Source organism: Galleria mellonella, unplaced genomic scaffold (assembly GCF_026898425.1).
Source record: "Galleria mellonella isolate WM207_F2 unplaced genomic scaffold, CSIRO_AGI_GalMel_v1 utg117, whole genome shotgun sequence".
NCBI classification, from domain to species: Eukaryota; Metazoa; Arthropoda; class Insecta; order Lepidoptera; family Pyralidae; genus Galleria; species Galleria mellonella.
Window position 1 is genome coordinate 6,709,367 of NW_026441980.1, and position 14,632 is coordinate 6,723,998.

General features: G+C 30.9%; 1 protein-coding gene across 2 annotated transcripts; it reads left to right on the plus strand.

The window, feature by feature from the left end:
* The first annotated feature begins 417 nt into the window (after positions 1-417).
* On the plus strand, positions 418-7,323 carry LOC113511557 (glutathione S-transferase 1-like). 2 transcript variants are annotated; one of them, XM_052897197.1, is made up of 6 exons: positions 418-555; positions 2,988-3,128; positions 3,836-3,905; positions 4,311-4,426; positions 5,304-5,497; positions 7,118-7,323. In XM_052897197.1, exons 2-6 carry the CDS (start codon positions 2,988-2,990, stop codon positions 7,233-7,235), a joined length of 639 nt encoding a protein of 212 aa, XP_052753157.1. In that variant the 5' UTR covers positions 418-555; the 3' UTR covers positions 7,236-7,323. The 2 variants fall into 2 exon arrangements, with proteins under 2 accessions (XP_052753157.1, XP_026750985.1); XM_026895184.3 differs by having other exon boundaries at positions 3,836-3,894; positions 4,285-4,426.
* The last annotated feature ends 7,309 nt before the right edge of the window (positions 7,324-14,632 follow it).

Genomic DNA, 14,632 nt, shown 5'->3' on the forward strand with positions numbered 1-14,632 from the left:
GTTAATATTTATTAACAAGTGTTTAAATCAGGTGTTTTTGTTACAATAATTGATATTTTAAGGAGGAAACCGAGTAGGTTAACCAAATCAAAAAGTGCTCTTTAAAATCTCAACTTTGGAATTAGGTATGTCGACAATTTTTTTTGTTTATTCAAAGATGAAATGTTGAAATTGCACGAGATCAGTTTTTTTTAATATGTTACCATTTGTTTGAATATATTTTATTGTTATTCCAAGAATCTTGTGTCTTTTTCAGTATTATTAAATTATTCATAAATAATTAATTGGAATTATAAACAAATTATAGTGTCATTTATTTCTGGAGTCCAATTTTAACTGATCACGGTTCGTTACCCTGTTGACATTATTTGTATTTATAAGTTATCATTACTTCAAGTATGTATTTATCTTTGTTAGATAATAGCTCACAACAAGGTCAAAAAGTAATAACGTTTCAAAACAGTCACTATCATCTCAGTTGGCTCTTGTCACTCATTGAAAAAGGTGTTCTGTGCTTTTGTGGTTTTGATTCTAAATTATTAATCCCATATAAAGGTAAGTTTTACAACCGTAGACACTGTAATCTTAAATAATTTCCTCGATTATCAAAGTATAGATTTAAGCATCTTTAAGGGGAGGGATGGGCAGCACCGTCTCTCATTAAACATCTACAAAGCTTAACTGTGGTTGCCAATCCGTCTGCCAAGCATGGCAACTACTGGCAAAACCCCCAAGGGGGAGGCTTATGTTCCGTAGTGGGCAGCTAAATGCTGATATGATGATATGGCATTAAATCACATATTGTAGAATTTTAATAACTTGGAAGGGTAAAACTGTCTATTATTCATTCGTTTATCGAAGGCTTCTAACTTATTAACAACATTAGAGTTTGGGTAATTATGAATATTATGTATGTAATTTATCTACATAATTTTATGTACCATATCATACCATATCAACCGTTAATTGTGCGCTGCTGAACATAGGCCTCCCCCATAAGCGGAAGATTTGCCCAGTTACCATGCTTGGCAAGAGGGTAGGTAACCGCAGTTAAGTTATGGTGATGTTTAAAGAAGGACGCTGTTATTCATCCCTGGACAATTAAGTTCACTTAGTCCCCTCTACGATACCTACGGGAAAGTTAAGGGTCGCCCATTCTATGCCGGGACCACCGACGAACCAATTTTATGCACGTAGACAAATAATTATTGACAACAAATTGATGGAAATGCGAATTACTGTTCCTTATTTGCTCTTTTTATATGTAGCTTGAAGAACCGAGAATTGTTGTGGAAAAAATGTTATTGAGTGTTAAGTCCTTACAAGCAAACGTGGTGTAGAACGACTTCCCAAATAGATGAAAGCCGTTATATATGTATTACAAGGAGTGAAAAGATGGTTTGGAACTGTTTCTTTTAACGGTTTATATATGGGTATTATATGCCATAGAGCAAGCATGAATGTAAATTCAGCAATGTATAATAAACAGCTAAGATTGTGAACGATGATAAGTAGGTACATGTGACTAAATATAACTACGAATACACACTATAATTGAGAAATCTTTAGTATCAATTCGGCTGAATTTGAATATGAGTCAGCAGAAGCACTAATTGCTTACAAGTAGTTATTTCCAGTTTGTAAGTCAGTAATTTAGATATTTTTTTATAGATACTTTAGTTGGTGTATACTATTATAGTATTATCTGTTTTTCATAATAATCATGCAATTACTTATTTTTAACTAAGTCATAGTTCACTAATGTACTGTGCTTGGTTCCTAGTCATCTTTTACGACATCCTCGAGATTATTGGTTTTTAGGCTAGCTTTTTGACCGCTACTTTATATGCGTGAACTTCAGGAGTAGAAAAACCAATGAAATTAGAACACTTCTAGATAGCGTATCAGGATAAAATAATAACAAATTTTAATTTGAACTTTCAAGGGCACAATTATGAAAACCGTGTCCAATAGGTGCAATATTTTTATGTGCTGCCAAAATAAACTTACAAACAGACAGACAAAGCTTAGAAAAATGATTGTTGTGGTTTCTATTGCTTGCATTAAGATCTTTCATATAAATTTTTCTTAAACACCTTTTATGTACAGATATCGTCTACTTACAATTTTATTATATTTATAAGATAAGATAGATCTCTGTCCCATTCGTGTTTCAACCGTGAAGCAGTTGTGTTTGCATAGCTGTGTTTCGGTTTGAAGGGTGGGATATGGCGTGAATTTACTGGGTACAGAGGAATAACACATGAGTCCTCAGGAATGGCAACGCATGGGGGGTATCATGGGCGAAACAGTATACTCTGTTATGTCCATGGTATTGCTCATGTCTATAGGCGACGGTTACCACTTTCCATCAGTTGGGCCGTCAGCTTGTTTGCCATTCTAAGTTGTATAAAAACAAATATTAAAATATAAAAATCATGTTTCAATTATTATAAAGTTATTTATGATTATTTATAGTGTGGGGGGGGGTCTGAAATTTACGTGCAGCAGAAAGCTTCGCTCAAATTTCCACTCTTTAAATACGCCTATTTTGGGATACTCCTGGGGATGAAAAGAAACAGTAACGCATTGAATTATTATCCCGTTACCATACGGAAAGTTTTATTTTTGTCTTTTCCTGTATTCAAAGGTCTAACAGTATAAATCTTTTATGGGATAAGAATGTGCATTGGTACATAATGCACTTACTTTTTTCTTATGACAAAAAAACTATATGATATTTTTAATATAATATAGTATTTTTTTTTTATTTTAAAGTTTTAACTAGTGGAGAATATTTAGAAAGGTTCACTAAATTGCATCGATCGATTGAACCTGATTAAACCTTTAATCAATGCACCTTTTTTTTACCATTGAGACACAGAGGTCATAAATATGTGTCCACTAAATATCCCAATTAACAAATCTGTTTTAAATTTTACCTTTTGATAGTATTAATGATTTTTTTATAATTAAATTTTTTTTAGATGCCGATAAAAATATACAAAATGGATTTGAGTCCACCGGCACGCTCTGTTATGATGGCCTGTGAAGTGCACGGCATTACAGCTGAAATGATAGATGTAAATCTTATAGAGCAAGAACATAAAACACCGCAATATTTGAAGGTAATGGTTTTAAAGTATTTCGAAAAATTGTGGATTACTTTTTGGGTCTATTTGTACATTGTAAATTGACGGATGAGCCTACGTAGTAGGTTCTCTCTATATTATTATTAGGATAGTATTAAGTTTACCTTTCAGTTCCCATTCTGGTCAGGTAGATTATTATAGTCTTTCATTTCGGATTTTAATTGTCTTGCATCGGTGATCTGGTGTGTAAAACAAGTAAATTTTGTTCCACAAATAAAATTGACTTCAATCGTAACTATAGAACCTATTTTGATGAAATTTCTATGGACCCAAACTTAAAAAATGGCTTTACAAATAAAAAAAGAATATTTAGAATTGGTTTATTACGAAATTTTGATGTAATATATTAAAAAACAATACAACCGAATTGAAAGCCTCGATTATTACACATATTTATTAATTAGTGAATCTGTTTCTTTGCTAATTTTTTTATAGCATAAACTTTCAACTAATTTTCACGAAATTGGTTATACACGTAGTATTTGAAATGGAGAAAGACAAGGTAATTTTCCTGGGTAATCAATATAATATACTGATATCGCGAGCGAAGTCGCGTGTAATAACTAGTATTATATATATTGGTATGTATCCTGGGAATAAAGGGAAGTGATATTGTATTCTAACTTGATTAACACGCGAATATATTTATTAGCTATACACATAAATTCTTATTTCAATTCTAGATGAACCCGCTTCATACCGTACCGGTATTAGAAGATGGCGACCTCATTATAAGTGACAGGTATGTTGCAGGTAACTTTAATTATAGTTAATACATATTTCTAGTACTTATATAGTCAATGAATACACAAGTGTGAATCAAACTAAAGTTTCTTCTAATGACTGAGAATGGAATGGTAACATGCCTTCATTACCTATTGGTTTACGACGATACGATATATACTAGTATCCAGTAAGAATTGATAAATGAAGATGAATTGAGGTTAGTTAGCTTATCATAATGAATACAGTCATATAATCCTGTATACTGTATTTTAGTGTTCATTAAAGTCTTATAAATACGCGAACAAATTTCTGGAGAGGATTCGACATGAAGTTTAGTAAACGTGTCAGTTTTTATGTTAGTACAATGTACATTTTAAATATACCTACATAATAATAAATATTACAGCCATGCTATATTGATGTATCTGACAGATGTTTATGGAAAAGATGATTCGCTGTATCCAAAAGATATAAAACAAAGGGCGATGGTAAATCAAAAGCTTTTCTTCAGTAATTCAACCTTATTCCATAGATTACGTAACATAACGGTAAGTAACCTATATTTAATAATATTATCATATTCGTAGTGTGAAGAACTTTCTTATTATTATGAAATTAAACGATTGTTGTTCAATGGGATAAACTTACGATCTTTATATGACACATATCTATAGAAATAGATATGTGTCATATAAAGTAAAAAAAAATTCAAGAAATACCTATAGAAAGAAGAAGCTGTTTTTTTAGTGGATGATAATGAAATGGTACGCTGTCTGTATACACTAGCAGAGCACCAGTGAGGGATGATTGGGGAGAGTGAAAAGGCAGATTATTTAGTCCATCGTGACGAATTTATCGCTAATTTCGTCACGATGGTTTCCAGGGGTAACCGCGTGGAGGTCGACCAGATAGAATATATTGATAGCAATGGGGACTAACCTCCCCATTACTAACAATCCCTCTGCCCAAGGATTAGCTATCATTTAGACTTGAACAGCGCCATAAACTTAACAGAATATATTTTTGTTAATACTGATGCATTGCCATTTCTTAGAACAAAAGTATTAGGTATAACCTCCATATCCTTTAATCTCACTGTCACCTTTCAAAGTAAAATAAAATACATTGCCCCGTATTTCACTGCCTTGAGAAATTACTGCTGTTTATAAAAAAATGAATCTATTGTAATCGTGAAATTGCATTATGGTAAAAGACATTTGTCGATAAAAAGTTTAATCTCTACAGTCTCCAAATAAAAAAAAGTTTAAAATTCGATTGTTATTTTTTAATGTTAATAACATTCTTTTTAATTTATAAAATCGCTTAAAAAATAATTAATATTCGTCCTATAAGAAAGTAAAAAAAAGATAAGGTAAAGCAAAAAATAATTTGGCAAAAAATTATTACTTTTACTTGTGATTTCAGTATTACGTTTTGATAGAAGGAATGAAGATAGTGCCACAAAGACTTTACGATGATATTGAAGAAGCGTATGGTTTCCTAGAGGAGTTTCTGTCCCGTAGTAAGTTCTTGGCCGGTGATCATATGACTATCGCTGATATTGCCGCCATATCTACAGTGACATCACTCCTGTACGTTCACCCTCACGACAGTAAAAAGTAAGTCCCTATCTTAAATTTTCTTTGCACATCTACGATGACAACCTTAACTTTTAGGGTAGAGAGTTCAACTACTTATCAATTATTTATCAATAAGTGTGATGTTTGATACTTTAGTTTAGGGATTAAATTATAAACGTTAGGAGTTTTAGATACCGCTTCTTGTGAAAAGTAATAATAGGTACATACGTAATTATTTATATAGTTTTACAAATTTAATATTATGTTTGTATTGTACTATTATTAAGTTGTTTACGAACTATTAAATGCGCGAGACATTTTTCATGTATTTCGAATTCGGAATATAAAAGTTGACTATATATAAATTTATAAGCATTTATAAGCAATTTAAATCTAAAACAAATATTCAAATATTTGTTTTAGATTTAAATTTGGTACCATTAATATAATAATACATAGATATGACTAGGCCAAATATAAGCTGCTCTATTTTTAATTTGCTTGTAATTTTGGAAATATAGAATTATAAATGTATCAATTAGAGATGATTAAAAGTGAAAATATATGCATAACTGTATCAGATAATTGCATATATTTTGGTTCGTTAATTAAAAATAAGAATTCATTATTTCGTATTTTATTCATAATCATTTTATTTTTATTTAAATGAGCATTCCTTAATTGTAACATAAATGTATGTCAGTGTATATTATTATCTAATTTATTTAAATAATGCATAAAATTATACCTTTGTAATAAATTAATTTGATCCGTGCAAGTGAAACGCGCGCTTTGGTTGTCTTCAGTAACGCATAGCTGATAGAAGCGTCTAATATAGGAAGTAACTAACAGGTGTGATATAGATATTGTGAGGAAACGGGATATAAAATAGAACATTAAAAATAGAAGAGAAACAATAAGAATATTATTTTGACATGAAGATTTTACAAAAACACTTGATAGGCAAACTGCAACACATCTAAATGTACATACGACATGTTTTACTTTAAAATTTAAATCTTAAATTTAATCCCATTTCTGTAACTTATATTTAATATTTTTTTTTATGCTTATAGTCATGATTAAGACGTAGTTGTTTTTTTTTATAAATGACATTTTCTTCATATTGTATATAAAAGAGGACTTTGTGACTGGTTGTCTGACAGATACACATACACAGACGCACAGCCGAAACTGCTTATTTGACACCTAACGGAGTAAAACGGGGATTGAAATTTTATGTAATTTCGTTAGTTTAGAAAATGTTCTATCTTTAATTTTATCGTGAATTTTTAAATTTGTGTTTCTTGGTATAAAGGAATTTATTCCTAAAAGGGTGAAATAGGGAATGAAAGTTTGTTTAGGAGCGAGCGGAGCCGCGGGCAAATGCATATAATATATTTGTTATTGCAACGTAATTGATATTGCAACAACTGTCAAGCGTTACTCATGCGACGCCGTCGTTAAGCGTGGACGGCGTGGTCCGGACCAGGATAAACAGAGATATCATAATTTAGAATACTTTTGTACCCATAAACTATTTTTTCTAATAATATTTAATGTACAATTTTACAGTTTTGAGTTTGTTACGATTTTATTATATGTAAAGAAAAAGAAAAAGATTATATTTTTTAAATATATTATCTTATATTATTTTAGGTACCCGAAAACAGTTGCGTGGATTAAAGAAATGGAGAAGCAACCTTTCTGTCAGAAATATAATGCACCGGGGAGCGCTCTTTTAGGGAAACTGTTTAATGAGAAAATAAAAAGTTAACGTGGAACTTTTAACTTTATATTTTTACAATTTCTTGATCCTGACGTATGATATGTATTACTTACTAATATTATAAAAGCAAAAGTAAGTTTGTTTTATTTGTTACTTCGTATTGCCTTAATGACTTAACCACTCATTGTGAAATTTGTTTAGGATTATAATTATAATCCTAATCTAAAACGATAAGATATAAAAGGCTTAAAATCTCAAAGAACTAAAGTAACTGTCATAGCCCGAAAGAAAAGCAAGATGAAGTAGCAATGGGATGATTAGATAGCTCGAAGAACCTACAATCGAGGAAGAAAGGTTCTTGATGGCGAATCTATATGGACAGACGTAGTATAAAATGATCCCCTACTATATGGAGTAACGACCTCAAATGCATTGCAGGGAGTCAGTGGATGCAGGTTGGCTCAGGATTGTTCCTTATGACAGTCTGTAGGGGAGGCTTATGCTTAGTAGTGGAGAAATAATGGCTGAGATGATGATGATGAACATTAAAATATTTAGTAAGTATATTTTATGTAGTTACAAAACCTACCAACATAAATTGGAGAAACTGCAGCCATGATCTGTGAATTTCACGATATCCCCGTTGAAATATTGGATGTAAATCTGAAATTTATACATCGCAGTGTTTATAGGTTGTTCACTGTGTTGTTACCTTTAAATAACACTTTTAGTATAAACAAGCCTTGTTGATTTATCTTTTTATAGTTCGTGGTTTGGAAAATTGAAATGACGCGCCGCGACGAACGGCAATAAGGACTTTATAAGAATTCCAAAGTAATATTTTTTTATTCTTATTTATTTATTTATTCATTAGTACATGTATGTATATAAAGCGGACTTAATGCTAAAACATTCTTTTCCAGTCAACTTTAGGGAAGTGTCAGAATACACGAATGCGGTACTAGTACTATATGATATATACATATACTAAATGACAAATATACTTACACATATATAACATAAACTATACACTACATACATACACTATATTGTACACGAGCATAAACGCTTTTTTTAAAGACGGTATAGTCGGAAGTCTCTTTATAGTATCAGGGAGCGCGTTCTAAAGCCGTAAAGAGTTTAAGATAAAAGAATCTTACCACTATTAAAAATGCGAAAAATTGCTGAAAGGTGTACTGATGTACAAGTATGTATACGTATAGATGGATGTTTGTTGCTCCTTCACGCTAAATTCAAATTGGTTCGGTAGTTTTAGTTTTGGTACACGAATAGGTTTTGCAGTAATTTAAGATATAGGATACTTAATTACGTAGATTAAACCGCAGGGTATAGTTAGTATTAGTTATCTCTTATAGCTTTAACTGCTTAATCAATCATTACTTACATGCACCTACTATATGGGATGGAAAAGGACATAAGCTAGTTTTTATTTCAGTCAATGAATATATATCCCAGTAATGTGACTAAAGTTGCAGTTAAAAGCTAGTAATTATATATCTATTTATATATAATAATATATACATATATAAAAATCTTTTCAAAATGTATTCAGTACCTAGTTGTATTAGTTTCATTATTTTTTAATATAATATTATTAATAGCTATTTTAGATTCGTATGGTAGGTACATATAATAAATTATGGTTGAGTTTGACGGGACGTAATAGTTGGGCTATTTGATGCAAAATACTAGCCATTGTTTACAAAGACAAATATTAATAAAATGTACAAATTGTGTTGTTTATACAATCTCTCACGTATTATTGCCCTGAGGACATAGTTGATATGTTTAGAGCCAAATAGGAAGAGAGAATTTATTGTTATGTATTGTATCGAGAACAAATTGATAATAATACATTTTTACAATTCCTTTTTGACTAATTTCTTAAGTTTAAATTATAGTAAAGTTGAAAAACATATAATAAATTCCTCGATCTTTGACAAAATATAGCTTAAAATCAGTTTTTTTAAAAGACGAGTTTTTGCAAATTATTATTTATTTCCCAGACTTGACGAATTAACGGCTAAAATGATCGACCGAATGAAATATAGCATGATACAAAACTAGCGAGAGTTGTTTAACTCTCATTAAAAATATTAACTGAAAGAACATTTTCCCCAAATAAACATTGGAAAACGACTAATAAATTTGAGCCTCTCATAATAGCTCAGCGAGATAAGTTATTCAGTATTGGAGGCAGATTTTTTTTTGTCGTTTACTAATATATGTATATATTATATTAAATTTCATTGATAGAATACTTTTTCAATCGTCAGTTATAAACCGATTTGGATATTTTTTATTTGTAAGGATATACTTAGAGATTGATCCTACAGATATTTTATTAAAAAAAGTTTAATAGTTTAGATTTGAAATCAAAATATTTCGTTTTGCCACAATCGAAGTAGGTTTTTTTTTGTGGAACACAATTTAAATTTTTAGAAGAATACTAATGATTAAGACATCATTGGCTGTATACTAACTTTTGATAACAGTAGGTATTATAACATCAAACTGAAAAGCACATAGCAACAGTAGATTATAAAGTATAACAGATACATGCATAGACATATACATTTCAACGCTGTCGAGATTGGATTGAAGTGGGCCCAATGCCAGTTACACGATATACAGACAGACATTGCGATATTGTGAATAAATCGTGAGGTACACTCTGACCATGATATATGCCGGTACAAATTGGATTTATTTCTCGCTTTCCCTCCATTGGTACAGAACAGAAACTGTTATTGCACGTATGAACGATGAGGTGTCATGAATAAAATATTTTGTATGGGATGCGTCACGCATCCCTTTCGCCGTCAATGATATACAATAGGATGAAGTGTACGATGATTTGTTATTGATTTCAAATTCGTAATGTCCAGTTGTATTATGCATTGCTCGCGTAAAAAAAACATTAAAAATAAAGTAAATAAAAAAAAATGCTTGTCTGTAATCTGATTTAGTTAGAAGCTCGCTATTGTCGTTGTGGTAGATATAATACTCAAAATGCCCAAGTTTGTTCGAGTATATTAAAATTCAACGTGGAAAGGGGCGAGTCTACCGCTTTCACTCAGACGATTTTTTTCACTGAAAAGTTTAATTTTCCGACTCATTTATCGACTTTTAGTGTTGGCCAGATTTACACTATTGACTCTTGGTCTCTGTTAATCGAAATAATACACCACTAGAACACTATCTTATGCATTAACCTGGGACATGGTCTATGTGTATAATGAATTTCTTTGAATCCTTTCAGCTATATAAGTATGATCGACTAATAAGCTCTAGATAATTTTAATAATAAATAGAAAAATGCAGCAATCAAAAGATGATTTTATTGAGGCGACGAAATCTCTTCCAGATAACTGTATTCTTTCTAGTTATTTATATCTGGTTAAAATATAACAATAATAAGTATAAAGTATATTGTAATAAATATGGAACACTTATATTACGAGTATTACGAGTAAATGTTTAAATGTTGACTACATGCGAATTAAAATAAATAATATATACATGTAGGTATTGATGATCTTATTAATATTATAAACTAACTATAAGCATAATAAAATTATTTACAATAATACATATATATCTAACTCACTATCTATTACTTGTGTGGGAGCAGTGCTCATCGGTGTAAGTTAATTGAATTCAGATTTAATTGAAACACAATCTTTCGGCGTATGCAAAAAATGTAGTGTAATTTGAATATAAGTGGACGTTTAACAGCTGACCGTTAACTGTTCACTGCTAAACATAGGCCTCCTCTCATTTTGCTAGTAGTTGCCATGCTTAGCAGGCGGATTGGCAACCGCAGTTAGCCATTGTTCATGTTTTAAGAGGGTGGCTGGTATCTATCTTTCGACCAAGCTGGTCGAAGTTAGTCACCTCTTATGATACCTACGGGAAAAGAAGGGGTGGCCCATTTCCACGCCGCGACCATACGGCGACGAATATAAGATATATTTATTATTATAATTAAATATATAAATTGAATTCTTTAGATCTTCTTTTACGTTAATTCAGTTCTGCAAAACGCTATCATAATTTATATTCACTAATGTCCCCCAAATCAATACTAGAACGAATAGCCCCATTTCTGCATGCAAATGCCATTTACTGGATTTATGTTTCATTGTGAAACGATTCATTCCTATTTTGCTTTACGTTTTATTTGTATATTACCGTTACATCTATTTTTGGAGTTTTTTCATTCGCTGTATGATCAATGTAAAATGAACTTTATTTCTATTGGGCTAGTGTTTCATTCCGTTCTATTTGTATTGAGTATTCGAGTATTGTCTTTGGGGACATATATTTCAATAACTCTGTTGTTATCGCGTATAAATCGTTCTTTTAGACAACTGATAATAATTTACCTCCTTAATTTTCATATATCGAATTATTGGAGTGTAATAATGTGGAATCAAGAATAATGTATGTATGTAGTTTAAATTTCATATGCAGATCGTTTACTAGTTGTATTTTGCGGGTTTGCAAGGCCTAATTAAGTATGCTAAATTTTCGTTGAGCTAAAGGTGATAAACAATAAACTAAATAAATAAAAATAAAATAAATCATTTTGTTTGTCGTAAAATAACATTATTATAAGCTAGTTTATGTCCGTGGCTTTGACCGTCATCTATATGACAGATAAAAGTTGATTGACCGGGATAAAACTAGTCTATGTCCTTCTCAAATTTCATAACGAAGATAACAAACTTACTTTCATAGTAAGGATTTTCATGCAAGAAGCATATATAGCTGCTATGCTTATTATCGTTACAAGAATTAAAGATAGTTAATGACAACACATTATTATACATAAACAAACTGTGCATAATACAATTTAATTAAACCGAAAATGTATTTACAAAACAAACAAATAAATTTAAGAGCTTTGTATGTAGGCAAGGTACTTACCTGGCTACGTGGCGCGGTCTAATTAGATTTGAGGTTGGAATATTTCTGACTTTGCCTGATATCGGTCAAAGTGTACATTTATTTAACGACAGAACCTCGTTTTGACCGGTGGTGAATTATTGATGGTGGTTGCGCACGTAAAATGCTACTTTTTTATCCCATTTAAAAATTAACCTATTTTCGTCGAGACTAAAGGTGTTATCGTGGGTAAAATGTGACAGATACCCTATTAGGCTGTTTCGTACCAGCATAAATAATGCCTTTTGCCACCGTTTGAAGTGACAAACTGACAACGCTAAACATAGATGTTTTCGAATCGTTGTTTTAAACCTGAAAAAGATATCTTTTTTCATGCAATATGGAATGGCAAAGAAGGTGATGGCTCACCTGGAAAGTGGTAACTATCGTCTATACAGGGGAAAATCGATGGCATTAGCATATTTAAAAATTTTACGAGTTGCTATGGAAGGCTTCAAATTTTTTATTATTTTACAACTTATGTTTCTTAGCGAACAGTTTTAATTTCCTCAATAGATTTATATACTTAAAAATAATACTTTAAAATATTGTTTTCGATAGTTCTAATTACGTTGTCTATAGACGACAATATTATAATTTGGTTGGTGTTCGGGTCTAAGATCGCACCTAATCGGTAAGCATTGGTATTAGACTTTGTTGCTAACAATTTTGTTTCATCTGTATAATTAAATACAAATAAAACCTTTGTTCATGTAGGTACGTAAGACTTATTTAGAGCCTAAGTCCTATTGCACAATCTAAATCTACGAAGTTATAGTACTACAACACCTGAGATAGAGCCAAATGTGCTGCAACAGCATCTCAAGTTATTATCAGGCAAGGAATTGTTTCCACGACGGCGCATGAACCAACAAGTTATCTGTTTAATGAACCACGAACGTTCAGGTAATGAACTAATTAATCGTTGCCGACTAAGTGGCTGACAAAGGGACCATGACTAATCAGTTTAAGTAACGAAGATGATAATTGAATAGATTGGTGTTAGGGCGTTTCTTAACTTCTTATACATTAGGAATGAAAGAGTAGGCAACATTATATTATTAGTAAAGTCTTTTATATGTATTAACCGACTTTAAAAAGAATATTCGTGATTCATGTTTATATTTAGGTAGATGCTTTTTATTGAAATTAAAATTTTGTCATTCTGTCCTTCTTTCTTGGCGTGCTTTAACCCATAAACCTGAAACATGTGAACTATTTATTTGGTTACAATTAGGGAAACTATGTCATGCTATATATTTGCATGTAACATGCTTCAAGGAACACTGTGTTGCCTTATGGACCTATATATGGAAGAAATCCGTATGAAGAAGCTTGAAATATAAAGTCGGCTCATAATTTTATTGTGTGACAGACTAAACAAAACGTTTGCAGAAGAATTAAGGTAATCGATAAATCGGAATAAGTAAAATGAAATTAATATATGTCGGCTACATAACTAAAAACCTGCTACGAAGAAGATTCTCAAGTGATGACTCCACACACAAGATGAGAATATTTTGCAAAATCATGAAGAAAATGGCTCTATAAGTGGGATTCGATTTGGTACGATCATAGTATCACATAATTACCCTTATAACTGAGACTACATCATACAAAGAGATTAATTCAACCAGATTCTTAGAACATGCGGGCGCCTACATACTTATCCTTCCAACAGAAAATTTTATTATTCTTCACTTTTATATCACATTGTGAAATGATTGTTCTAAATTGAGTGAAAACTATTTTTAATAAATTAACCATTTGTTTTGGCTTTGTCCGTGTAAATTGGAATAAAAGTATTCAATTTGTAACAAATTCAATTTAAAGTTTTAAATAGTTTAATGGGTTTGTATGAAACTTCATATATATAGGTATATGAAGTTTAGACTGTACCCTAAATTAATACATGACACTTTATATAATAATATATTTTGATAAGTTTCGAGATATATAGAGATATTTTGATAGAGCTTGTATTATATATAAGTGAAAATTTGTAAAGACTACAAGATATTTAGTAGATATATTGGACTTAGAAAATACGTTTATTGAGACTTTGAGAATTTTTAAAAAATATTAGAAAATAGAAAACTCGCTTTTTAATAAGGAAAATTTTGATCCATAAGAAAAAATATTGCTTCAACCATTATCAAGTTAAAGGATCACCATTGGAGATCATCGTCAACCCTATTTATTGAAAAAAAAAATATATATCAAAAGACGATCTAAGTTGTGTTAGTTATACAACTTAGTAACAAAAATAAAGCCGAATTTACAATTTCCTAACGCTATGAAAAATAACTGCCTATTACGAATCATATAGGATTAATTTCGTATAACCTGACGTTAATATGTATCTCGCGTTAAGGACGTAATCAATTAATGGATTGATACAGTTTCATTGGAGGGTAAAGAAAATCGTGTAAAGCGGATTTTTAATTTTTCAGATTATAATGCAATTCTTAGTA

Excerpts from the sequence above, each read along its gene's own strand:
- LOC113511557 (XM_026895184.3), top strand. The coding sequence starts at position 2,988 with ATGCCGATAAAAATATACAAAATGGATTTGAGTCCACCGGCACGCTCT. Across the intron at positions 3,895-4,284 it reads GACCTCATTATAAGTGACAG|CCATGCTATATTGATGTATC; the intron begins GTATGTTGCAGG and ends TAAATATTACAG. Across the intron at positions 5,498-7,117 it reads CACCCTCACGACAGTAAAAA|GTACCCGAAAACAGTTGCGT; the intron begins GTAAGTCCCTAT and ends ATATTATTTTAG.